Raw genomic sequence first — 25,228 nt, 5'->3', positions numbered from 1 at the left:
AAAAAATTGGAGGTTTCAGAAGTGAATGTTTTGATCAGTACTCTGAAAAAGACAATTTTTTACTCTTGTCATAATTAGAGACTTAGTTACAAAAATAAAAAATGTATTTAGTGGCACATATTTCCACTCTTTCTTCATACTGTCAGTCAGATGTTCAGACATTGAGTAAAATACCTATTTGTTTTGTTACAAATACAAGCCACAATTTCTTCACTTACAAACAGGGAAAACAAGCTAACAAAACTTCTTGTGTCAACTATACTGTTCAGTCCAGAGAGTTCTCGTGATGTTAGATTGTCCATAGCAGTTTCTGTTTTGTATGCAAAGGCTTGATTCCTTCTTTCTCATTCTCCTCATCTCCTGATGAGTCATCAGATATTCCTACGCCTGGTACTGTTGAAGGGCCAGAAAACACCAATGTACTTGAAGACGTCAGTTTATCTGAAACCATCAAATGGCCTGCAGAAGGGTACTGTTGTGCCAAAGCGTAGTACTGAATCATTGTCAGATTCACTTTGATTGCTGACTTTGAAATAATTGTCTAATAGTAACTTCAAAGTTTTTGGCTGAGTAAAATAGTTTACTCATATTCAAAAAAGGAACGTTGCACAAAATGAAACACCTACAGCCAAGGAAAGAGGCAATACAGATTGTGTATATCGACAACAAAAGTGTCTCTGCTCACACTGCACTGCTAACTGAAAGTCTAAAATCCTTTAGCTGTGACACAATGCAAAGTGAATTCCTGAGACATCAGGAGGTAGTAAATGCCACTAAATGTTACAGTAAGCCTGCTAGATAGTGCCAGGGACATTCTTTCAGTAACACTTTAACATAGCACTGCAAAAGAAGATAGTCAGAACAATTATGTTCAAAAAACAGAGAGACACTAGTAAACCATTATTTAAGAAACTAAATATTTTGCCCCTCCCATGCCAATATATACTAGAATTATTATTCTTTGCCAAAAAAAGTATCAACAAAATTAGCAAAAATATGGACTACCACAATTATGACACAAGATCAAAAACCTCTCTAAGAATACTTCCCCACTCAACAAAACTGTACAGTGATGGTGTCAAATGCATGGGAATAAAATTATATAATCATCTTCCAACTTTTATACAAGAAATCCAAGAAATAAATAAATTCAAACAGGCAGTGAAATCTCTTTTAATAAAAGAATGCTTTTATACCATCCAGGAATATTTGGAATCAAAATTGTCTTAGTGCATGATAATGTATCAAAGCTGAATGTTGTTAAGTCAGTCTTGTCACATCATGTAACAATTCTCTGTAAAGCTGTAACTTTAATTAACATAATTTGGTAGGTAATGTAAAATAATCTTTCTTCTATACTCTTGTTTACTATTTTAGACTCCTGTAAACTGTATATTTGTATTGACTTATCCCATATCAGTTGTACAAGCCATTGTACTGATTTGATCTATGGGACAAATAATAAATAAATAAATAAATAAATAGCAAAATGGTAAACACGTGGAGTAGGCTGGACTGCTAAAGCAGTCCACTGGAGGGAACATCTGTTTCCCAGCCAACTTCTACAGTAATTCCGCCATAGTGCCAATTAAGTGGACTTCCACAGAAATCAACCATAGTTAAAGGGTTAATAATGGTTCTTGAAACTTAGTAACTAGAATTTCATGGAATAGTAGGCATGTATTTTCCAGAATCTGCCTATTCAGGCTTATCAGCATGTCAATGATGCTCTAATATGGGTCAAACATGTGACCCATTCATATTGCCCTTCTTTGTATAAATTCAGTACTCCCTATTAGTCCTATTTGTTATGGATTCCACACACTTGATCAGTATTCTAAAATTTCTTGTCTATGGAGTATCATCTCAGTTGTGTGACTGGATTTGTGATTTACTGTCAGAATGGTCACAGTTTGTAGTAATTGATTGGAAGTCACCACCAACCATAACTGTATGGGTGTGATACCTATCGAAATGAAGCTATGTAGTGCCAGAGACCTTTACAAGTCTCAAACGTCTATTAAGTATATATACAGGCTCGAGCAATAAACAAAAATTTATACCATGGCACCTATGCCTGGGTTTCAGGCAGGATCCCCCACTTCACTTGATCCTGAAGTACTGTTCCAATAGTGTTGGAGAGCCTGTGCAATTCTATTTGAGTTTAGGGGAATACCAAGTGGGCTGACGTGAATGGGAATTTGGATTGAGGAGGGAGTTGTGCTAGTATAGTCTGTGCAGTTGTGCAAAGCCACTTTGTTGGGGTGGCATAGTGGTTAGTGCATCTGCCTAGAGAGTAGGAGACCAAGGTTCGAATCCCAGCCTTAGTACAAATTTTCATTCCACCACTTCAGCCTCCATATATATACATTGTATTTGAAATGAGACTCAAGTTTTCCTTTCGCCTATCAGCAACTGCATTATGTGAGTCAGGGGTGCTGTAAAAGAAACCAATTATTAATTTAACCTCTAACCCAGGGTCAGCCACAGCATCCAAACTGCACACAAGAAAGTTACATGGGCCTTGTGTAGGCCAAGGCTCAGCCTGTCTCAGCTGTACTCAGTCCTCCTTGCTAGTACGTGGTACATCATGATGTTTCATTTACCATTGCAGTGCACCATTGTTTCATCAGCATGACTTTCTTCGGTTCGGTAGAATTGCAGTGTCAGTGCTGTTTAACCTTTGATATTTTTTCCTGGTATAATGGAAGTTCACAGGTCCAGGCAGTCTAGTAACCTATCTTCACAAGCCTTTAATAATGAACAGGAATGACAAAAGAGAAGGATCAGAATTCTCAGTTTCTATTATGTAGTCGCATTACTGAAGCGTACTGCAAATCTGCTGTGGAATGGCATTATATCATCACACAGAAAGAATTAAATCAAACAATGGAAAATCCAGGAGGTAATGTAACAATATCATGCGAAGGAAAGTTGTTACTCACCATATAGTGGAGATGCTGAGTCGCAGATAAGCACAGCAGAAAGACTTTCGCAATTAAAGCTTTCAGCCATTAGCCTTCATCAACAATAGACACGCATACGCACATGTGCATGCGCACACCCAAGCATGCAAGTGCCAACACACACACACACACACACACACACACACACACACACACACACACACACTGACACACACACACACAAATGTAACTCACACACACAACTGCAGTCTCAGGCAACTGAAACCACATTGCCACACAGTGTGGTTTCAGTTGCCTGAGACTGCAGTCGTGTGTGTGAGTTGTGTTTGCATTAGTGTGTGTGTGTGTGTGTGTGTGTGTGTGTGTGTGTGTGCGCACACACCAAGAACTGAAAGCTTTAATTGTGAAAGTCTTTTTGTTATGCCTATCTGCGACTCAGCATCTCCATTATATGGTGAGTAGCAACTTTCCTTCTCATAATATAGAAAGAATTTAAAGATTTAGCTGATGATGAAAGAGCAAAATATTATGATCATCAGATGGGACTCATTCTTCTGTACATCAAGAAGCACTTTGTGCTAAATTTGCAGGTATGGATCACATGATGAAGTTGGTAGTATTATCAGTAAATTTTCTGAAGTTGCAAGCCTTATTGCAGTTTTAGTCATGACAGTTTAAGACGGAATAGAACAAAGAGTATGAAAGGTTTATACATTGTTGCAAAGTATATTGTTTAAGTCAAGGGACATGCCTGGAATGATTTTTTGATTTAAAAACCACTATCTTCGAACTTATGAAGGAAAAAGAAGAGCAGGAACAAAAATTAGAACATCTGGAATGGATTGCAGGCCTCGCATTTTAAGTGAACTTGATCACACACCACCCACAGTGAGACATTGTGAGGTGAGATACAACTTATTTCTGATTTGATGTCAATGCATTTAAAAAGAAAATTTCGTTGTGGAAGGGGCAATTGTGACAAAAAACAATCAATTTCCATAAGCTCACTGGTGTTAGAGAAGATGTGAGGTTTGAATAACTAATTGTGGCCCTCAAAGAATTACAAAGGTAGCATTCCAAACGCTTTGAGTACACTGCCAGTCTCACATCTGTCTTTAGACTGTTTGCTGTTTTAGTTGAAAGAAGCCTGTGCATGTGCAGATGGAACTGATTGATCTGCACTGTAACCCCCATGTAAAAGATAAATTCCTTTATGCTAAAACTGTGCAGGAGGTTTGTTTACCTCTGGTAGAATTTCCACATATCCATAGTGAAGATGCAAATGTGATAAAATATGTTTTTAAAAGACTTTCTTTGATATTGGAGCTAAGTAAATGATGATTACATGGGAAACTGAGTGTGAAAATCCATTAAAATTGTCTGTCTCTGTCCATATACTGGCAGTTTATACTAGATAAAAATTATATGTTTTCTGTGCACCAAAAATAATTAAATAATACTGAAAATTTGTTTTGTTTGGGATCTGTGCTGTTGAGAAATATGAAATCAAGTCATATGCAGTTCAACTTCATTGCCATTTTAATGTGGCGCATTTGCAATTGCCAATACCAAAACTCTCATGTCAATGTCTTCATAACGGAAGAGTGTAATTAAAGTAGCAATGGAAATTCACAACTTAACAAACCTGGTAAACAGAGACTGCTATGTCTTGGCATATAGCCCATCAACATAACAGTACTGCACCATGGGTTGCCTACACATGAAAGCACAAGGGTTAAAACAAGATCCCAAACAACACATACCTGTATTTTTCTACAGAATTAATACTTTGTGCCTTAGCATCTAGTGTCTCTTCATACCTGGCATTTTTTCTTTCATCCATGATTTTTCTTTAACATACATGTTCTGCACTTCAGGACATACAGTGGCTTATATATCAATGAAAATAATCAATTTCTGAAAATATTATGTAACTGAATGGATAAAAAATATAGTCACCAAGTGACGGCAGGAGAAAACACATATAAAAGTTAAGGAAATGTGCAAGTTTTCAGAGCCAGTGGCTCCTTCTTCTGGCAAAAAGTTGAAGATGAAGGGAGAGGGATGAACAAAAAGGACTAGCAAGGGTTAGAAAATGGGGAGAGTTATGGGAAAGTCGCCCAGAACCCCAGGCCAGAGGAGACACAGTCTTTCCTTTTCATCCCATCCAGTATGTCTCCCCTGATCCTGGGTTCTGGGCAACTTTTTCATGACTCTCCCCATTCCCTAAACCTTGCCAGTCCTTTCCTTTCATTCCTCTATTCCTCTTACTAACCCTTTAGTCCTTTTCCCAGAAAAAGGAGCCTCTGGTCCTGAAAGCTTGCACATTTTCTCAACTTTTATATGTTTTCTCCTGCTGTAGTTTGATCAGGATATACAGTGGATGACCTGAGAACACTTACCAACTAATCCTTCTGGATCAAATGGTCCAGAACCATAAACAGCCTGAGCAGTGGGATGCTGGTACAGGTGATCTACACCCAGTACTAGACGGTCTATGTAGCCTACTGCACCACCAACACATTCCTCAAATTGGCCATTTTCATGGATACCTCCAGGTCCCATATAGCCCCTGTAAGAGTTACAGGTAATTACAATTCAAAAGTGCTATACTTTAATGTCTAGTTTCTGTCACCAAACATTTCTTTTTTACATGACTGTAAATTTTAATATTTAGCTTTGTAATTGTGCTCTTTCACTTAATATTAATAATATTGATTACAGTATTTAAGATTGTAGCTGTATCCTTTAATTTGACTACACTACTGTTACCTACACATGACAAAGCACATTTCATGTAAAATGACCAGTGCCAAATAAAGAAAAATAAAAACATATTTGTGCTGTAAGATGATGATAGGAGGAAGATGGAGTAAAACCCAGTGACGGCATACAGCCTACTCTCCTTGAATAGCACCAAGGGGACTGCTGAGCCTAGTGTCTGCCTCTATTGGATGGATTACCATCAGCAATGTCACATCCCCTCACTCAGTGAGAGGTCTGGACTCCAACTAAGTGCAATGGCACAGTGTCTTGCAATCACAAACTGCATGCCACCACATCTTCTCCCCTTGCTGGCCAAATACAGCAGATGTAATTTTTTTTCACCATCAGGATTTGAGCCGACTACTTCCAAGCTGTGAACTACCACACAAGTATGTATCAGCAATCGCACATAAGGAGGTGGGTCAAGAGCTCCTGGAGACCAGCATAACAGCACAGTAAACACAAACATTTTTCTTTCAGTTTGTACCAGACTACTTTTAAAACTACTAAAAGCAAGTTGAGCTCCCATATTGTTATGTGTTCCTATACACCATAATCTAAAAGTGGTGTGTGATTAATTGTCTTTCCTCATTCTTATCTATTTAATAACTAATAGCATCCTACATACTGGCAAAGTACAAGGGATATTTTTAAGGTATTGCTTAACTGGCTGCAACTGTGTAAATTTCACATGCCTGTAGAAATGCACATGCATGATCAGCAGTCCGACACTGATAAAGGGGAGGGAAAAAAAGCTGTTTAAGACTGGCTGTATTCATGGACAGCTCATGCCCATGATGTGGACATCATCATCATCATCATCATCATTTTAGACAGTTTCCAGTCTCTGGCTGGTTCTGTATGGAACATAGGCCTCTCCATCATATTCTGTCTTGCCATTTAATTAATATAATGTCCATGATGTGGACATAAACAAATTAATTTCATGTTACAATAAATGTTTAAATTATTGAGGGAACTATGTAGGAAAAATATTTTAAGCTGTAAGGAGTGAACAAAAAAGTTAGTGACATGATCTTTACTAGTTTGGTTTATAGTGAAAAACAGAGTCCAATTAATACAAGCTATTATCCAAAATACTTACATCTAACACATATGAAGAGAAAGTAGATTTAGAGAGACAGAGAATAAATAACACAAATTACTTACTTTGGACACCCTGGGACTTCAAAAAAGAATGTAATTGCACAATTGCCAGCTATGGCTGCAGCAGCAACAACCCAGAGTGGCAGCAGGATTATTATATCTTGCATAGCTGCTAGCAATTTAGTCTGTAAATATTGAACATTTGTAGAACATTTGGGTAGCTGTTTTGACAGACAACATCTAAGAAGCGGCAAGAATTTGGAGAATGATGCATAAAATATTACAAATTCTTGTTCAATATCTATACTCTGTAGATCAGTTTAAAATACACGGTAGAAGAGTGAACAAAAAAATTAGTGAGAAGATATTTACTAGTTTGGTTTCATACTGTGCTGATGTGAGAGTACTGAGTGTTTATAAGTGTCTATGTGAATTATTATCCTAATATTAATTTCATCATGTGGAGGACCCAGATTTGATTGCTGAAACTGCCAAGGAGTCTTCCTTAGTGGGAGGACTGGTAAGGGATGCACACAACCTCATGATGCCAATTGAGTAGGTACTTGATTGAGTAGTAGTGGCTCTGTGGCCTGGAATGTCTGCAGGATGGTCAGGAGAGTGGTGTGCTGACCACATGCCCCTACATATTGCATCCGCATGATGCCACATGGCACGGGATAACATGGTAGCCAGTACACATGCTTTGGGTCTTCATAGCCTAGACAAGGAGCTCATTTTATAGTAAATGATGTCTCAAAGATGATTCCTATGAGTTCAAAAACAGGTAAACTTCTTGTCGGACAGGTTCCTGCTACTTAGACACCAGACTTCAAGTCATTGTGGCAGGTGTACTGCAAGACGACCAAAATTTCTGATGAAACTCAGAGTACTGAAAGCAGGTTTTCACATTTTGTTTTTGATAACACAAGAAAAGGTTGTATTGCAGTTTCTATAATGATAAATACATTGATCATTCACACTTTTCTTGTGAGCCTCCAACATATTCTGCAAATTGCACCAGAAAAACTAACTTATTCATGAGGAAAGGTCCAATTAAGTCCAATTCAATCAGGGACTTGGAAAAACTCTAATGTTACCTACCTGATGAACAGCTACCTTTCTGCAAAGAAATTTTGAAGTGGCCTATAAAGAACAACAGCCAAGACAGTTACTGAATGGACTGTAGACACTGATTATTGTTGTAGAATGATGCATCAGTATTGTGAAATGTAGAACTGTGTGTGTTATCAATACAATGTTATCAATACAATGTTGATGTGAATGAAAAGGAGTGAGTGATTTCAGTTTCCCATTATTACAAAACCAAAATAAAATTCAGTCTCTTATCCAACTATCATATTTGCATCATGTAAAATAACAGTGCCAATGAAGATGCCCTTATAAACTGATTATACAATTTAAAAAGTTTTTCTCTATTTCCCATAACTGTATGTCAGCTGGCTTATGCCTCTTTAAAAATATTAAATCTTTGCAGTTACCTATTGATGTAAGAAGGTCACTTCATAAAGCGCATAATTACTTTGAAATCAAGGGTTCCATCTCACCTTTACTAGACATAACTCAGATGTAACTGAATGGGCCTACAATGGTCCTTCTCAAACAGTTAGAATTTCTGGCAAAATGTATAGCGCTGCAGACAGACAGACAGACACACACACACACACACACACACACACACACACACACACACACACACACACACACACACACACACACACACACACACATGAACGTAAAAGTGAGACACTACCTAGCTTTCAGAGCTAATAGTATCTTCCTCAGAGAGGAGATAGGGGATAGATTCAAAGAAGCAAATATTGACTTGCAAGCAACATAAGAAGCATTACTGATCACAGACTAAATGGAACACATTGTAAAACATTCCTTGGGTCCCATCTGCATAACCAGTTAAAATGGGAGTAACATATAGCTAAATTAATCAAGAAGCTCAGTTTGGCTTGTTTTGCTTTTAAAAGTATCTGAGACTGTGTTGACCTAACAACTTGAGTGCTGATTTATTTTGTATATTTTTATTCCCTGCTGTCTTATGGAATTATCTTCTGGGGCATTGCAGCTAAAGTAAGGAAAGCATTTATTCAGCTCAAGTATGAAAGGAGAATATTGTGTAAAACAGATAACTGCACATTCTCCAGACACTTTCTTAAAGGGTCTTGCAATTCTTACATTCACTTTCCAGTTCATTTACTCCTTAATTGCCGGCCGCTGTGGCTGAGCGGTTCTAGGTGCTTAAGTCTGGAACCACACTGCTGCTGCTATGGTCGCAGGTTCAAATCCTGCCTCAGGCATGGATGTGTGTGCTGTCCTTAAGTTAGTTAGTTTAAGTAGTTCTACGTCTAGGGGACTGATGACCTCAGATGTTAAGTCCCATAGTGCTTAGAGCCATTTGAACCATTTGAACTCCTTAATTGTTCTTGCTGTTGCTCATAAAAACCAGAGGTCTGTGCAATCACAATACAAGACAGAAAAGTGATTTTAATGTACATTTTGCCTTTTCTTGCATTTCAGATTAAAGTTAAACAATGGAAAATCCAGGATGGAATGTAACAATACCAGAGAAGGCAAGTTGCTATTCACCATCTAGTGGAGATGCTGAGTCGCGATAAGCACAATAAAAATCACTTTAGGAATCCTTCCTAAAAACCCAGAATCCTAAACCCCTCACCTGATTCAGATTCATTGATGACATCTTTGCTATCTGGATTGAAGGTGAGGACACTTTATTCACATTCCTCCAGAACCTCAACAACTTCTCCCCCATTTGCTTCACCTGGTCCTACTCAACCCAACAAGCCACCTTCCTAGTAACCACCAGCAATACCTCCACTTCGACAGCTGCCACCCATTCCATAGCAAGAAGTCCCTTCCGCACAACCTAGCCACTCGTGGTCGTTGCATCTGCAGTGACGAGCAGTCCTTCTCTAAATATACCGAGGGTCTCACTGAAGCCTTCACTGACCGTAATTATCCTCCCATCCTTGTACAAAAACAAATCTCCCATGCCTTATCTCTCCAGTCTCCCACCACCTCCCAAAGTCCCACAGTCTGGCCACAGAGGAGCATTCCCCTCGTAACTCAGTACCATCCAGGACTGGAGCAATTGAATAACATTCTCCATCAGGGTTTCGATTACCTCTCATCGTCCATCCTTACACAACCTCTGCTACCAATCCCTTACCTCATGGCTCATACCCCCGTAATATGCCTAGATGCAAGACCTGTCCCATACATCCTCCTACCACCACCTACTCCAGTCCGGTCACTAACATTACCTATTGCATCAAAGGCAGGGTTTCCTGTGAAACCAGTCATGTGATCTACAAGCTAAGCTGCAACCACTGTGCTGCATTCTATGTAGGCATGACAACCAACAAGCTGTCTGTCCGCATGAACGGCCACCGACAAACTGTGGCCAAAAAACAAGTGGACCACCCTGTTGCAGAACACGCTGCCAAACATGATACCCCTCATCTCAATGACTGCTTCACAGCCTGAGCCATGTGGATCCTTCCCACCAACACCAGCTTTTCTGAATTGTGCAGATGGGAACTTTCCCTGCAATATGTCCTACATTCCCGTAACCATCGTGGCCTCAACCTTCATTAGTCACTGTCCTCACCCATCCAGCCTCCTCCCTGTTCCCATTCCAGCACTACACAGCCATCATTTCACGGCCACACCCAGTCTTTTAATTTCTTTTCATTTTTATTTCTCTCCTTTCTGCTACTTACCCACTCCCCCTCCACAATTTCTCTCCTGCCCTCCATCTAAACTGTAACGCTTCACTGTCCGCCACTCCCACCATACTATCCCTCCCCCTCGCAACCCCAGCAACCATCTTACCCCCACCCATTCGCAACTCCCATCATGCACTGGTGCTGCTGCTCGCGGTGTAGTTTCAGCTCTCTGAGACTGCAGACGGGTGTGCAAGTTGCGTTTGCATGAGTGTGTGTGTGCGTGTATGTGTGTCTACTGATGACAAAGGCTTAATGGCCAAAAGCTATGAGTGTGTGAATCTTTTGATTGTGCCTATCGCGACTCAGCATCTCCGCTATATGGTGAGTAGCAACTTTCCTTCTCTGGTATTGTCAGATTAAAGTTATAAACTCTGGTGCAAAGGTAATCTGCAAGTTCCCATTCACTCATTAAGTAAAGATACAATACAATACAGTACAATAAAACTCAGTATTTCCAGATGGAGGTACATATTTGATTTGGAAAATGCCATTGTAATCAAGTACTGATATGAAATAGCAAATACATGGGAAATATATAGTGAAATTGAGAAGACAGCAAATTTTTCCAAAGTAGTAGGTCTATATTTTTGGACCAAAGTTCTCTCTAATTACTGATAGCAAGCCCTTCGTTACGTTATTCAGGTCCCGGTCCAACCTCCCAAAGTGATCAGTTAAACACCTCTAGCACTGGGCCTTATTCCTGAGTGCATACAATTATACCATCTGGGTTAAGCCCACAGCACAACATTCCAATGGCAATGCGTTGTTGCACCTACCCATTGGCTCAGACCATGATTTCAACCAACAATAGGTCCTCTGCTTCCTCATTGATACTGCACGGCAATATACTGGGTTAAGACTGAAAGCTATTACAGACACTGGCTGTGAGCAAGCATTGATTTAAATGAATGGTGCAAGTTGAAAATTTCTGCCATACCAGGATTCAAACCCAAGTCTCCTGCTTACCAGACAGATGCACTGACCACTGCACCATCCAGACACAGTGGTCATTGTAACTGCATGAACTACCCTAGCATGCCTCCCATCAGACCCAAATTCTCAACTTATACCACACACTGCTGATGTAGTGCCCCTTGTCCATTATTCTCATTACTCACAGCATTTTTCTAATTCCTGTAAGAGTACAAGCCTTGTGTGCATTGAGTGTGCGTGAAGTGTGTTTTTTCATGTGAATGGGTATATGTTTTCTTTGCTGAAAAAGGCTTTGGCTGATAGTCCCTGCATAACTGTCTCTTCATTGTGTCTGTCTGCAACTCAGCAGGGCATCTCTAAGGTGAGTAAATATCTATTCTATTCCTTATATTGTTGTTATTGTAACCTCCCACACAGTAAGTCTCCCCTGGCCTGTGGTTCTTGGTGACTTTTCTGAAATCTACCTCTTTTGCTAGAGCCCCTCCAGTCCTTTTCTTTCACCCCTCTTCCTTCCCCTTCAACCCTTCTGCTGGAAGAAGGAGTCACTGGCTCCAAAAGCTTGCCTAATTATAACCTTCTTTTATGTTCTGCCGCCACTTGGTGAATAGATTTTTTTATCTATCCAATTACGTTGTACTGTCAAAAATTGATTTTGCAACACGACAAATTTCCCATCTGTAATCATTTTCCTGTCAAATCCTATGAATATAGCCTTGATGTATGTTGGAAACTTTTGGTGTTATCTGTTGTTGCACCCCTGCCGACGTTTCCCAGAAGAAGAGGAACAAACACTATGTCTTTAGGAACAAACACTCTCTTTAATACAGCACCATGCATAGCAGACAATTGGGGTTAAATCAAGAGATTGTGGTGGCCAGGATATTGTCTCACCATGTCCTATCCCAGTCACCACATTCCTACAGGGATACTTGACAACTTCATAACGATAATGTGGTGGCACACCATCTAGCTGCAAAATAAATTCTGTACCTGTATCCACTTGTAATTGAGGCACTAGATAATGCTCAAGGATGTTTATTTATGAAATGCCAAATACAGTTAACTTGGCAAAAAGGAAAGGACTGCTGGCCGACCCTGACATGGTGTCCTATGTGATACACAGCCTTTTTTTGTGAAACGATCAGATCAGTTAATAACAGTTTGTCTGAGGTGGTGGCTTGTGATATCTGGTCCTCAACTGTCTCTAAACTGTAATGGCAGTGATGACTGTAGGAATAAATAATTCACGTATTTCACCTAGCAGGAAGATCAGAAACTAACACTGTTAGTTGCTGTATCAAACATTTCTGTAAGATATTTACCCTTTTCACAATCAAATGTTACTTTTGTATAACTAATGTATGAAAACATGTACATGCATGGCTTCCCCATTATGGTCTCACATGTCACCATAGCCGCCACATGCTGCAACCCATCCTGCAGCAGATCTGCCACTACATAACCCATAGCTGGCCAGTCTACCTCACCCGTCGATTGGTGACCTAACTCAACCTCTAGAAACACATTTCTCACAGGCTCTCGGTTGTCCATAACATCATTCTCTTGGATACCAAGACTGACACATATCTGGTGATCCTTGCCACCAAATTGCAACAAGAAATCTTGAGCTCGCTAAACTGGGGACATTGAGGATGTCCCACATGAAGGAGTTGGCTCACAGGCTCTTGTACTGGCCAGGTACCAATAACAAGATGGAGAGCATAGTTCATGGCTGTATGGTGTACACCCAGCATCAAGCAGCACCCCCACAATCATTTGCACCCTGGCCTACAACCCATCATCCCTGGGGCCATATCCACCTCGATTTTGTGGGCTCGATTCTGGGATCGATGTGGCTGCTCATGTGGATGCCTACTATAGTACACATATGTGGTGCTACCATAACTGATGGCAGCCTCACTGTCTTTGCCCACATTCTGGCCACTGGAGGGTTACCTCTCACTCTAGTCTCTGGGCCCCAATCCATACCGTCTGCTTTAAATGAGCCAGTATATGACCCACAGCAGATCATTCTACCTCACCCGTCAGTTGGAGATCAAGCTCAACCCCTAGAAACACACTTCTCATCATGATGTTCTCCTAGATACCAAACTGACACATATTGGGTGATCATTTCCACCAAATTGCAACAGGAAGCCTTTGGTTTCATCCTTCCTCAAATGAGGAAGCAGAATGTCTCATTTGAACCTTTAAGCAACAGTGAAGACGGGTGTTGAATCCCCTGCCACTAACTTGGCCCTCAGCCTGATTTTCAGTACCTACCACATCATGCTGATTGATGGGCATAGCCCCACTGACCTGCTCCATGAGTGGCAACCATAGGTCTTGCTTCATCTTTTGATGTCACCCCCTCCCACACCCCATGCCAGATCATCCCAGAGTTAGAAGGGCTCAAGTGCCATCACCACAACCAGCTCTGCCCTTGAACATAGGTGGCACACCTGTCACCACAAGTTCCCCTCCGCCTTCTGAGGACCATGAGGCCCCAAGGCCAGTGCCACTGGCGACTTCTGACAACTGCCAACGGCTGTGCCAGCACAACCTTCTGCATCCACAGCGGTCAGAGGAACCCACCGCAGCACCCTCACCTCCAGTGTCAACACAATGGAACTGCTAACCAACCTCCCTTCCAACATCTCGCAGTCAAAGGCTCCAGGTCTTCACCCATACCCTTTTTCGCACCCCTATGGCAACCATCCATGGTGTTTCCACCCATATGCACCTGTTTTAGGGTGGATTTAGTTTCTGTCACTGCAGAGGTTGAATAGCTGCCAGCAGAGATGGACTTACATGGCTGTTGGCAGGCACTGTGGCCACTGCTTAACTGTGCTTGCATGGCAAGAGTGCCAGCATACCACCACATGAGTACAGCAGCTTACAGTGGCTGATAGTGTTTCGTGCAGCCGGCATATAGGCAGCCGCCTAGCACACAGTCGGTCTGTTCAGACACACACTTGATACTTTGTGGTCTGTCCTGGCTATACTAGGACTATTTCATAGCTTCCTTGATTGTCACCTGGTTACCTTCTTCTTGGATTTGTCTCTCAACTGTTCTTGACATTGCTCTTGTCATTGTCATGACAGCTTTGCCTAGATTAGATTAGATTAGATTTACTTTCATTCCAATTGATCCGTAGTGAGGAGGTCCTCCAGGATGTGGAACATGTCAGAAAAACAACAATACATGACAAATATTTAAACTAAAACAAATAAGCTAATGTACCATTCCACAGGTCCCAAGTGGAATGATCGTCATTTTTTAATGAACACTAAGAGTCATTTTACAAATACTATTGCACTGAATTTAAAATAAAAAAGTTTTTTATTTATTTATAAGGTAAGAAACATGTAATACAACTACTGTAATACTTATTTACAATGAACACATTACTGCACTGAAATGGTGCAGAAGTTAGATTATACTTACACACACACACACACACACACACACACACACACACACACACACACACACACACACACACACAAATTTTCAGTGAACACATTACTGCACTGAAATTGTGCAGAAGATATGTTGTACTTATATACAAATCAGTTGGTTTTCCTCAGAAATTCATCAATGGAGTAGAAGGAGTTGGCCACCAATAAATCCTTTAGGCTTCTCTTAAACTGAATTTCATTGGTTGTTAAGCTTTTTATGGCTGCTGGCAAGTTATTGAAAATGTGTGTTCCTGAATAATGCACACCTTTTTGTACAAGACTAAGTGACTTTAAATCCTTGTGAAGATTATTCTTATTTCTAGTATTGATTCCATGAATTGAGCTATTGGTTTGAAAAAGTGATATATTTTTAATGACAAATTTCATTAAGGAATAAATATATTGGGAAGCTGTAGTTAGTATCCCTAGTTCCCTAAACAGGCTTCTGCAGGATGTTCTTGAGTTCACACCACATATAATTCTTACTGCACGTTTTTGTGCCCGGAAAACTTTAGCTTGGCTTGATGAATTACCCCAGAAAATAATCCCATATGACATTATGGAATGAAAGTAAGCATAGTATGCCAGCTTTTTCATTTTTATATCCCCTATGTCTGACAAAATTCGCATTGCAAACAGAGATTTGTTAAGACGCTTCAGCAGTTCTGTGGTGTGCTCCTCCCAGTTGAATTTATTATCGAGCTGTAATCCCAAGAATTTAACACCGTCCACTTCTTCTATCTTCTTGTCATCATATGTTAGACATATACTCTTGGGACACCCCTTACAAGTTCTGAACTGCATGTAGTGTGTTTTTTCAAAGTTTAGTGACAAAGAATTGGCTAGGAACCAGTGATTAATGTCTACAAATATTTTATTGGCTGATCTTTCTAAGACTACACTTGATTTGCTATTTATTGCAATGTTTGTATCATCAGCAAACAAAACAAACTTGGCATCTGGTAATGTTACTGATGAAAGGTCATTGATATACACAAGAAAAAGTAAGGGCCCCAAAATGGAACCTTGTGGGACCCCACATGTAATTAGTTCCCAGTTGGATGATGCCTGATAGCTTGATACATGTCTCTTTCCTAATAACACCCTTTGTTTCCTGCCAGAGATATAAGATTTGAACCATTTTGCAGCATTTCCTGTTACACTATAATATTCTAGTTTACTTAAAAGGATATTGTGATTTACACAGTCAAATGCCTTTGACAGATCACAAAATATACCAGTTGCCTGCAATTTTTTGTCTAATGAATTAAGTACATTTTCACTGTAAGTGTAGATAGCCTTCTCAATATCAGAACCTTTTAGAAATCCAAACTGTGACTTTGACAGTATGTTATTTGAGATAAGATGGTTATAAAGACGACTGTACATTACTTTTTCGAAAATTTTTGAGAATGCTGGCAACAGTGAAATTGGACGGAAATTTGATGCTATTTCTTTATCTCCCTTCTTAAACAGTGGCTTAACTTCAGCATATTTCAGCCATTCGGGAAATATTCCACTGATAAACGACTGGTTACACAGATAGCTTAATATGTTACTTAGCTCAGAATCACATTCTTTAACTAACTTTGTTGATATTTCATCATACCCACTAGATGTTTTTGATTTTAAAGATTTTATGATGGACATTATTTCTGTTGGGGTAGTGAGGGTCAAATTCATATTATGGAAGTTACTTGAAATGTCTGGTCTAAGGTAATCCATAGCAGCATCTACCGAACCTGACAACCCCATCTTTTCAGTAACAGTTATAAAATGTTTGTTAAAAAGTTCTGCAACACTATACACATCTGTCACCAATGCATCATTTACTCTTAATGCTATTTGTTCCTCTTCATGTCTGGTTCTACCGGTCTCCTCCTTCACTATATCCCATATTGTCTTTATTTTGTTATCTGATATGACTATCTTTTCCTTGTAATATATTTGCTTTGACATCCGTATTACAGTCTTTAATATTTTGCAGTATTTCTTATAATGTGCTATAGCATCAACATTGGAAATGTTTCGGATTGACAGATACAGTTTTCTTTTTGTTTTACAAGATACCCCTATTCCTCGAGTAATCCATCGCTTCTTTGTAGACTTTGCTCTAACCTTGGTAAGTTTTGGGGGAAAGCAGTGTTCAAATAAGGTAAGCACTTTATTAGCAAAAATGTTATATTTTTCATTCATGCCATGAGCACTGTAAACATCAGTCCAGTGAATGTCTCTGAGGAGTGTCCTAAAATAATCAATTTTTGGCTTACTGATTACCCTCTTGAGCTCAGATTTAACAGATTTTATATCTTGTTCAGTATTAACATTTAACAGAAGGAACTGCATGTCATGGTCTGAGAGGCCATTGACTATTGGTTTTGTAATATAATTTTGTTCATTTGACTTTTCTATAAAGATATTATCAATGGCTGTTTGTGAGCAAATGGTTATCCTAGTGGGGAACTTTACTGTGGGAATTAAGTTGAATGATAGTGTTACTAACTCAAATAGGTTCTTATTGGGAGAGTCTTTAAGGAAATCTACATTGAAATCACCAGCAACCACTATTTCTTTGTTTTTGGTTGTTAAATGGGCCAGTACAGCTTCAAGGTGGTTTACAAACAGATTAAAGTTACCTGCAGGTGCTCGATATACACTTAATATTATGAAAGATTTTTTGTGAAATTCTAATTCTGTTGCACATGCTTCCATATGCTGTTCTAGGCAAAATTTATGAATGTCTATGTTCTTAAATTTATGACAGTTCCTGATGAATGTGGCAACTCCTCCTTTCTCCATTTCTGATCTACAATAGTGAGATGCTAACCTAAACCCTGTAACACTTAAAAGTTCTATACCAGTGGTCACATGATGTTCAGAGAGGCAGATTATGTCGGCTGGGTTTGAAGACTCTAATTCATCTATGCAGATAGTTAATTCATTAATTTTATTTCTCAGTCCTCGAATATTTTGATGCAATAAAGATAGCTGACATTTCACATTGACTGACTTAAAATTGGATGGAGTTAAAATATCTGCTGACAGTTGAAAATTCTTAACCAATGGCTGTTTATGTTGATGTAATAAGCTGGAATTATGTTTTTTGATTTCTTTCTCAAACTGAAGGTTTGTCTCAGTTCTAACCTCTCTTAAAATTTGTTTTCTTTCTGTCCTCCCTACCCTAAAAAAGGGTCTTTTCTGAATCCTATAACCACTGGTATTTTACCACTCATGACAGTGCCTCCCCCCTTTAACTTTCCTGCTATTTCCCCAGCCAATTTACCCTTCCCCTTCCTGTTGAGGTGAAGGCCATGCCTAGTATAATCCCACCTACTGACAGAATCAACATGAACCACACCAATGTGTGACCCCGCACCCGACATGAGCAGCCGTTCCAGCTCCAAATTAACTCTCTTGACAGAAGAGTTCAAATGAGGTCGGTCATGGCGCCCAAGAACAGATACAAACTCAACACTGGTATGCCTCGATGCTGATGCAATCTTCGCCAGGTCACACTCTATGCTGTACCCAGGATCTCTGTCAATACTGTTACCTGCCCCACCCACTATAACCACGGTGTCTTCCTTAGTGAAATCTTTGCAAAGTGATCCTAAATCCTCTGTCACCTGCTCCAGACCAGCACTAGGTTTAAAAAAATTGGTGACCTGGTATTCTGATCCTAGTTCATCCTGCAAGAGTTGGCCAACACCTCTTCCATGGGAACTACCTAACAACAACACTTTCTTTCTCTTTACTGATTTCCCTACATTCTTACTTTTCAATTTGCTGCTGAAAGTTTGTTGTGCCCTGTCTACACCTGTAACTCCTCTTTGTCTGTTGTCTTGTCCACAGTCCATCTGTCACATTTCATTTGCTTACCACTAGTTTAGGTTAGTTTTCCACAGACAGTTCCCCTGCCTAGTGGCTTCCTGCATTTCTCCGTTTTTTCCAGAACTCTGACAAGTGCATTGATATCCAGCAGCCCCTAGATATAGGAGGTATGAACAGTATCAGATATTGAGTGACCACTGGCAAGACACAAAGATCCACATATTCATGTAAGACAGCATATCAGCACCTGGCATTAATCTGAAATGGACCTCACTATGTGTCTCACTTTGGCCAGCTAGTGAAATACTGCAATATTCAGATTTGTGGGGTATACTGATATGACACTGACCCAGTGCTGGACTGCATGAGAAGTGAGGGCAGGTATACTCGTTGCCCAGGTTCCAGTGGACATCCACAAGGGAGCACCACAGTGCTGTGCACCAAGCATGTCTTAACCCTTTCACAAATGTGCCTGCCATCCAAGAATAAGAAATGGACTCCCTGCAACATTCAGTGCCATCCCACACCATTTGTCGTGGACTAGAAGGTACATTACTAGAGAATTACATCTCATCCATAGGTTGCCATCAACATCACAATACAAACAGCTACATTAGGAGTATTTTCATGACGGGGAAACATGGATTGCTAATGAAGGACATTGCACTACATTCAGGAGGACCATCACCAGTTATTATGACGGTGACCTGGAGAGAGAGAGACTCTATTTTTCCAATATTCTGGAGAAGTGCAGCAGTGGCACTCCTGGTGTCCTGGTTGGGAGCCATCATGAATGTCTTCAGGTCATGGCTGGTAGTGATTCTGGGTACTCTTGTGGCACAACAGTATGTCATTGACCTCCTGCATCCTCATGTTGCACCTCCCATGTGACAGAATCATGGTGCTATTTTTCAACAGGACAATGTTTGCCCACATATGACATGTGTCTCTATGAACTGTGTGATATGATGTCAACTCTGTCTCAGTGTCAGTATCCAGGATATCAAGGATCATTTACAATAGTCATGGGCTAGCTTGCCTCAGGATAGGATACAACAGCTTGATGACACACTTCACAACAGAATCAGCATTTGTTCAGACCAGAGAGGTGCAACATCATACTGATAAGTTGACTAATACTGCCAACATCAGAAATTTGATTTGATACTGTAATCACTGAAATAGCATCATGTTCCATCTCAAATTGTGAAGTTTCATTTCATTTCCTCCTCCCCTTCTGAGTGCTTCACTTTTTTTGTCAGCAGTGTAGATCCTTAATTAGAGGTGGTTTGTTTATCTCAGATTTGTAGATGGGCACATTTAAGCCTGTCAGAAAATATGCCAAGTCATTGATTGATTACAAGGACAGCTTAACAGTATTCCTATCAGGTCAGCACAAAATTTTAATATACTACTAAAAACATCAAAACAGCTAGCAGAATTACTACCTTTTAGTGATCCCATGAATTCTGTAATCACATTTTGGATTGTGTTTTCAAAACCAATGTCTGTTAGAGATGCATGCAGTGCCTGCACAAGTAAAGCTAATGCATCTGTATTTGGTTGTTTATTACGGGATGCAACATTAGATGTCACTGTGTAGTATGACACCCAGATGGGGTCCATTTTACATTCTGCCTCATTCCGCCTTGGTAATAATTACTGAATAGTTTGTATGTATGCAATTTATTTCACAAGCTAACATAACAAGAAGATGTTTTATGCACGAAAGCACTGAGAGCCAGCATGGCTAATTTTATGATGTATTCTCACCAGGATGGGGTATATTGCCACCGGGAGCCTTCGAGACATGTTGGCAGAGTAACACTGCTGATAGTTCCTCAGATTAAGAAGCAGATTTGCTGCAAAGGCACTGCTTCCTTGCAAGAATGGCATTGTCCAGCTTGCCCAAGTGGGAGAAAGACACAAAGTAATGTGAAGCATTTTTAGGTTTGACAAAAGCTCTTCCTAGATTTGGAGAGAGAGATAAGATGCAAGGTGCAGGAATTAACTTTGGTAACCTCCCTGGGTACTTATAGAAAGAGATCTAGTCAAAATAGTTGTTGCTCCTCCTGAACCAAGGCAATGAGCTTTCTGGTTTTTGGAGAGAGGGCATTATGATTGGGCACCCAACTGAAACCTTTGTGTGTGGCCAATAAAAACAATGATGCAGCTGAAATAAATATTGTGGAGTTAATCATGACAAGAGTTACAGAGAAGCTACCAGACTCCTTTGTGCTCTATCACGAGCCTATAAAAACAATAACGCAGCTGAAATAGATACTGTGGAGTTAATTGTGACAAGAGTTGCAGAGACTTATTTGTGCTCCATCATGCTGCATTATGCTGAGGGCAGCTTCAGCACTGGCTATTCATACCAGCTGCAGCTGTTAATGTCTTGCCTTGGTGGTAAAGATGGCAACACAACCTCGCAACTTGTTTCATGTCTCACAGAAGTTACTGATGCCCTAGTGCTGCATGTTTGCATCTTTCTGTCTGCAACTAAAATTTAATGATGGCGACCGTGTTGCTATAAATAATATTCTGTTTTCAAGTGCTCTAACATTTGGTGAAATTTTGAGAGTTGTGAAGTAAAGTGTAAGACCCGTGTGGCAGAAGTAGATTTGGCTCTTTCTGCTTTGGTGCCATGGAAGTGCTTTGTCTTTTGTATCGCTTTAGAAAACCACCGTACTTCACGGTAAATGATTTCCTGTCAATAGACAAATTTCTTCTGATTGACTCACTGATCAAACCCTTTCTCTAACAAAAGTAAGTATTTTTCCCTTCTTTAACTGTGTTATCAAGAGAGCACATCACATATTCACACATTTTGAGAACAACAAGCCGGCAAGTGTTCCAGAGCTCCAACCTGTTAGTCAGCAGAGCGATACACAATGCCACAGTATGTGCATTCAAGTGGAGGTCCAATAGTATGCTTCCTGGGCGCTAGTGAAAAGGTGAGATCATGTGCCATGCTCAGTTGGTCTACTCTGCAAGACGAAGCATGCTGTGGAGCAACTATGAGCAATTAATCACTGAATTTGGTACATAGTGATTTAAAAGTGTCACCATATCTGCCAGAGCCATTTTCTGAGGGTTTAATTTCAATTGCCTCACTATTTCTTTTTGTTCCTTGTTCAATTAACTTCCAAATAGCTTCTCCTTATTCTTGGAGTGTTTTATTTTTTGAGCATGGTACATGTGTTTTGCTTTTTTAATGAAAAAAATGTTCAAATGTGTGTGAAATCTTATGGGACTTAACTGCTAAGGTCATCAGTCCCTAAGCTTACACACTACGTCAGCACCTTAGGCCACCCGGCTAATCCTTTTAATGAAAGTCTCAAAGATTTTATGATACTGGTGGTAACTAAGTTTCAAAACTTGACTACAGCTTGATCTCTAATCTAAGTGGAGCTCTCTCTCCCTAGCACAAGATACTTTAACTCCAGGAGCTGTCCACTCCTTATCTTTGCTTCTGTTGAATTTTCTCCATATTTGTGTTTGGAGGCAACAAAATTTATAATTGTGTAGGAATATGTTTAAGAAAGAGTTAAGTTGTGTGCCAATGCTGTCTGCTTTATAATTTCTTTCCAGTGTTCTTCCCATAATTCTATCTAGACACTGAGATCAAGCACACAATTCTGCAACACAATATCTTGCTTCTGTGGTCTGCACTTAACTGGTCAGGATACTTTAATGTCAAAATTTGACCACAATGGTCAGATACGCCTGAATCAGCAATTAGACAACACTGCAGAGCAGACAACCCCCTCGAGTAACGGAGCTATGAGCAGTAATTACACGTAGGCCTTTCAGATTGCAAACTTCACATAAACAAACATCTGCAGCCCTTAATTTAAACATTAGGCCAGCAAAGAATGCTGACAAGCTCAGAAAATGGAAGCACATTCAGTCACTAGTACACATTACTCCAGGATGAAGTAGAACAAAACTGGGTTACAAGTCGCAAGTCAACTGACGAAATCTCAGGGAGTTAGTGAACGTACCTGTCCCATCCACTTATCCTTGGGCAACTATTCTCATTACATCTTTTTTTGGTAAAGTATCTGAGGATGTGTCAGCCTTCCTGGATGATGTGAGGAAAGCAGCTCAGTTAGAAAATTGGTTTGATGTGACATGCCTGTCTATAGTTATGTTATGGTTAACAGGTGATGCTAAAATGTATGTCACAAACCATGAAACCCTTAGTAAAGCACACACATTTGACCAGCTGGCAGACAGGCTTACCCAACACTATCATAAACAAAATAGTGACAGATTTGTCACGGAAAATCTCATGGGATTAACACAGAAGCACATTCTATCAGAAGAGGCATTCTCTGATAGAATCTGTAAGGCGAACAGGCAGATGAGTTAATGCACAATACAGATGTGGATATAATCCTCTTGTGAGAAGCAGAAAATATGGTCTTTGACATATTTATAAGGTGTGTTTTAATGGATATGTCAGGTTGCTTGAGGATGAAAACTCCTAGTGATTTGTTCTCAACTATCAGGACTGCCACGCAGCAGGAAGAGATAGACATTGTGACACAGGAATTGAGTGACTGTGGTGTCTTCTCCTCTGACATCAAATGCTACAAGAACAAGTGGGCCATGTGACAACTACAAACTTATAAAGTAGGAAAACAGAAATGGAAGAAGTGTTTTTTAAACATAAATGGGAGTGCCTTAAGTGTAAAAGACCATTCCCAGTAAAATGTTATGTTGCAAGGATGTGTGCAGAAATGCACTGTTGCTTGCTTGGCACAGTGGATAATAAGGAACATAAATTCTTAATGGATATGGGTATGCATGTCTTGGTGGTTCGTAGGACAGAACAGAGCAAATGTGTGGATGATTTTATGAATGGTGTTATGCAAATGCCTGTGAGTTGGTTTGATGCAGTTAATAAAAGTAGAGAGGAAGTATCAGCCCCAATATCTTGTGAAAACATGGAATCTGAAGTAGCTGTGGCATCAAACAAAGATAGTGTGGGCTTTGCTTAAGCAAATGCGTGTTAAATAGCAACATGGGTAATACTGATTTAGTTGCAGTAGTATCTAGGCCATTGGGCCCAAGGATTGTTGTTTTGAGGCCAAGGAGCCTCGACCAGATGTACAGGAAAGTGCAAACAATGATTTTACTGTAGATACTATGGAGAAAGCATAGGGAGCTATTGATGTTGTTAGCTGTGTTGTGAATGTTATCAATAATGGGTAGTACAGACGTATCTGTTTCCAAAGGATGCAGATTTGTCACCATTTCTGACAGTGTCACCTTCTCCATAGTGGGGAGGGGAGAAGGGAAGAAGGAGGAAAGATGCTTGTAAGGCTAATGAGTGGGTGGACAGGACTGAATCCTTCCAAAAATTTGCACCAGGGGATCATGGTGAATCTGATAATACTTGCAATATTATACATAATTAGGGTAAGAGAAAAAGCTGGGTAATTGTTCTTAGAATCACATACATTGTTTCAAGTGAATGGGACAGCTACAAGTGAGGCAACATCGCAAAGGTCTATTATCATGAAAGTAGAACCACTTAAACCGTGTATAGCATCACAAAAATTCAGTGCACATGGTAAAGACCCAAAGAACACAATGAAGTAGATCTTGAAAAGGAAACATGTAAGGAAGAATGGCTTTGTGAGGTGTAGTTAGTCAGTAAGAAACTGTAAGATAAGAGAGGTAATCAGAGCCACCGACCAGTATGGTGTATGTGGTAGTACTGCAAGTAGTTTCTTGTGAATATAGTTGTAAGGATGTATGCTTTCAGCAAATGCAAGGGAAACTTTTGTTTCAATTGCAAAGTCCCAGATGATGTACCAAAATGGTAGGTTAAAGAACCACCTGACAGACAAAGAAAGAAGCTGCAGCGCATGACTAGTAATTAATGTAATAATTTAAAGGGATTATGATGTGAAATTAGTTTCAATTTAAAGGCAGAGATAACACATAAAAAGTAAATTAATCGAAGCTGTATACTAGTTAGTAGAGCACAACAATTTGGGATGAATTTTATAAATGACAAGGTGATGATGCATAGAAAAAATGGTTCAAATGGCTCTGAACACTATGGGACATAACTGCTGTGGTCATCAGTCCCCTAGAACTTAGAACTAATTAAACCTAACTAACCTAAGGACATCACACACATCCATACCCGAGGCAGGATTCGAACCCTGCGACTGTAGCGGTCACGTGGGTCCAGACTGTAGCGCCTAGAACCGCTTGGCCACTCCGGCTGGCGATGCATAGAAGAATAGTAATTAAGCAAGGGATAAAATTTTGTTGACAGCGACTGGGACAATGCTAAGTAGAGAACACCCATTGAGGACACAATGATGACATAACCAATATCGACACTCAGAAAAGCCAATATACAAACAAGCAGGAAGCTCATTGCCTCAGACTGCGTGAGAG

General features: G+C 39.9%; 1 protein-coding gene across 1 annotated transcript in view; it reads right to left on the bottom strand.

Annotated features, from left to right (window-relative positions):
• The window catches only part of LOC124558354 (heparan-alpha-glucosaminide N-acetyltransferase-like), a 329,129-nt gene that overhangs the window by 26,032 nt on the left and 277,869 nt on the right, over window positions 1-25,228 (bottom strand). The window contains exons 10-11 of the mRNA XM_047130906.1: window positions 6,864-6,985; window positions 5,330-5,499 (exon numbers count right to left, since the gene is read on the bottom strand). Of these exons, the coding sequence (XP_046986862.1) occupies window positions 5,330-5,499; window positions 6,864-6,985 (292 nt within the window). The remainder of the gene's footprint in view (window positions 1-5,329; window positions 5,500-6,863; window positions 6,986-25,228) is intronic.

This window comes from Schistocerca americana, chromosome 1 (assembly GCF_021461395.2).
Source record: "Schistocerca americana isolate TAMUIC-IGC-003095 chromosome 1, iqSchAmer2.1, whole genome shotgun sequence".
Classification (NCBI taxonomy): Eukaryota; Metazoa; Arthropoda; class Insecta; order Orthoptera; family Acrididae; genus Schistocerca; species Schistocerca americana.
Note: the sequence above shows the minus strand (reverse complement) of the source record. Positions and strands in the feature narration are given on the sequence as shown.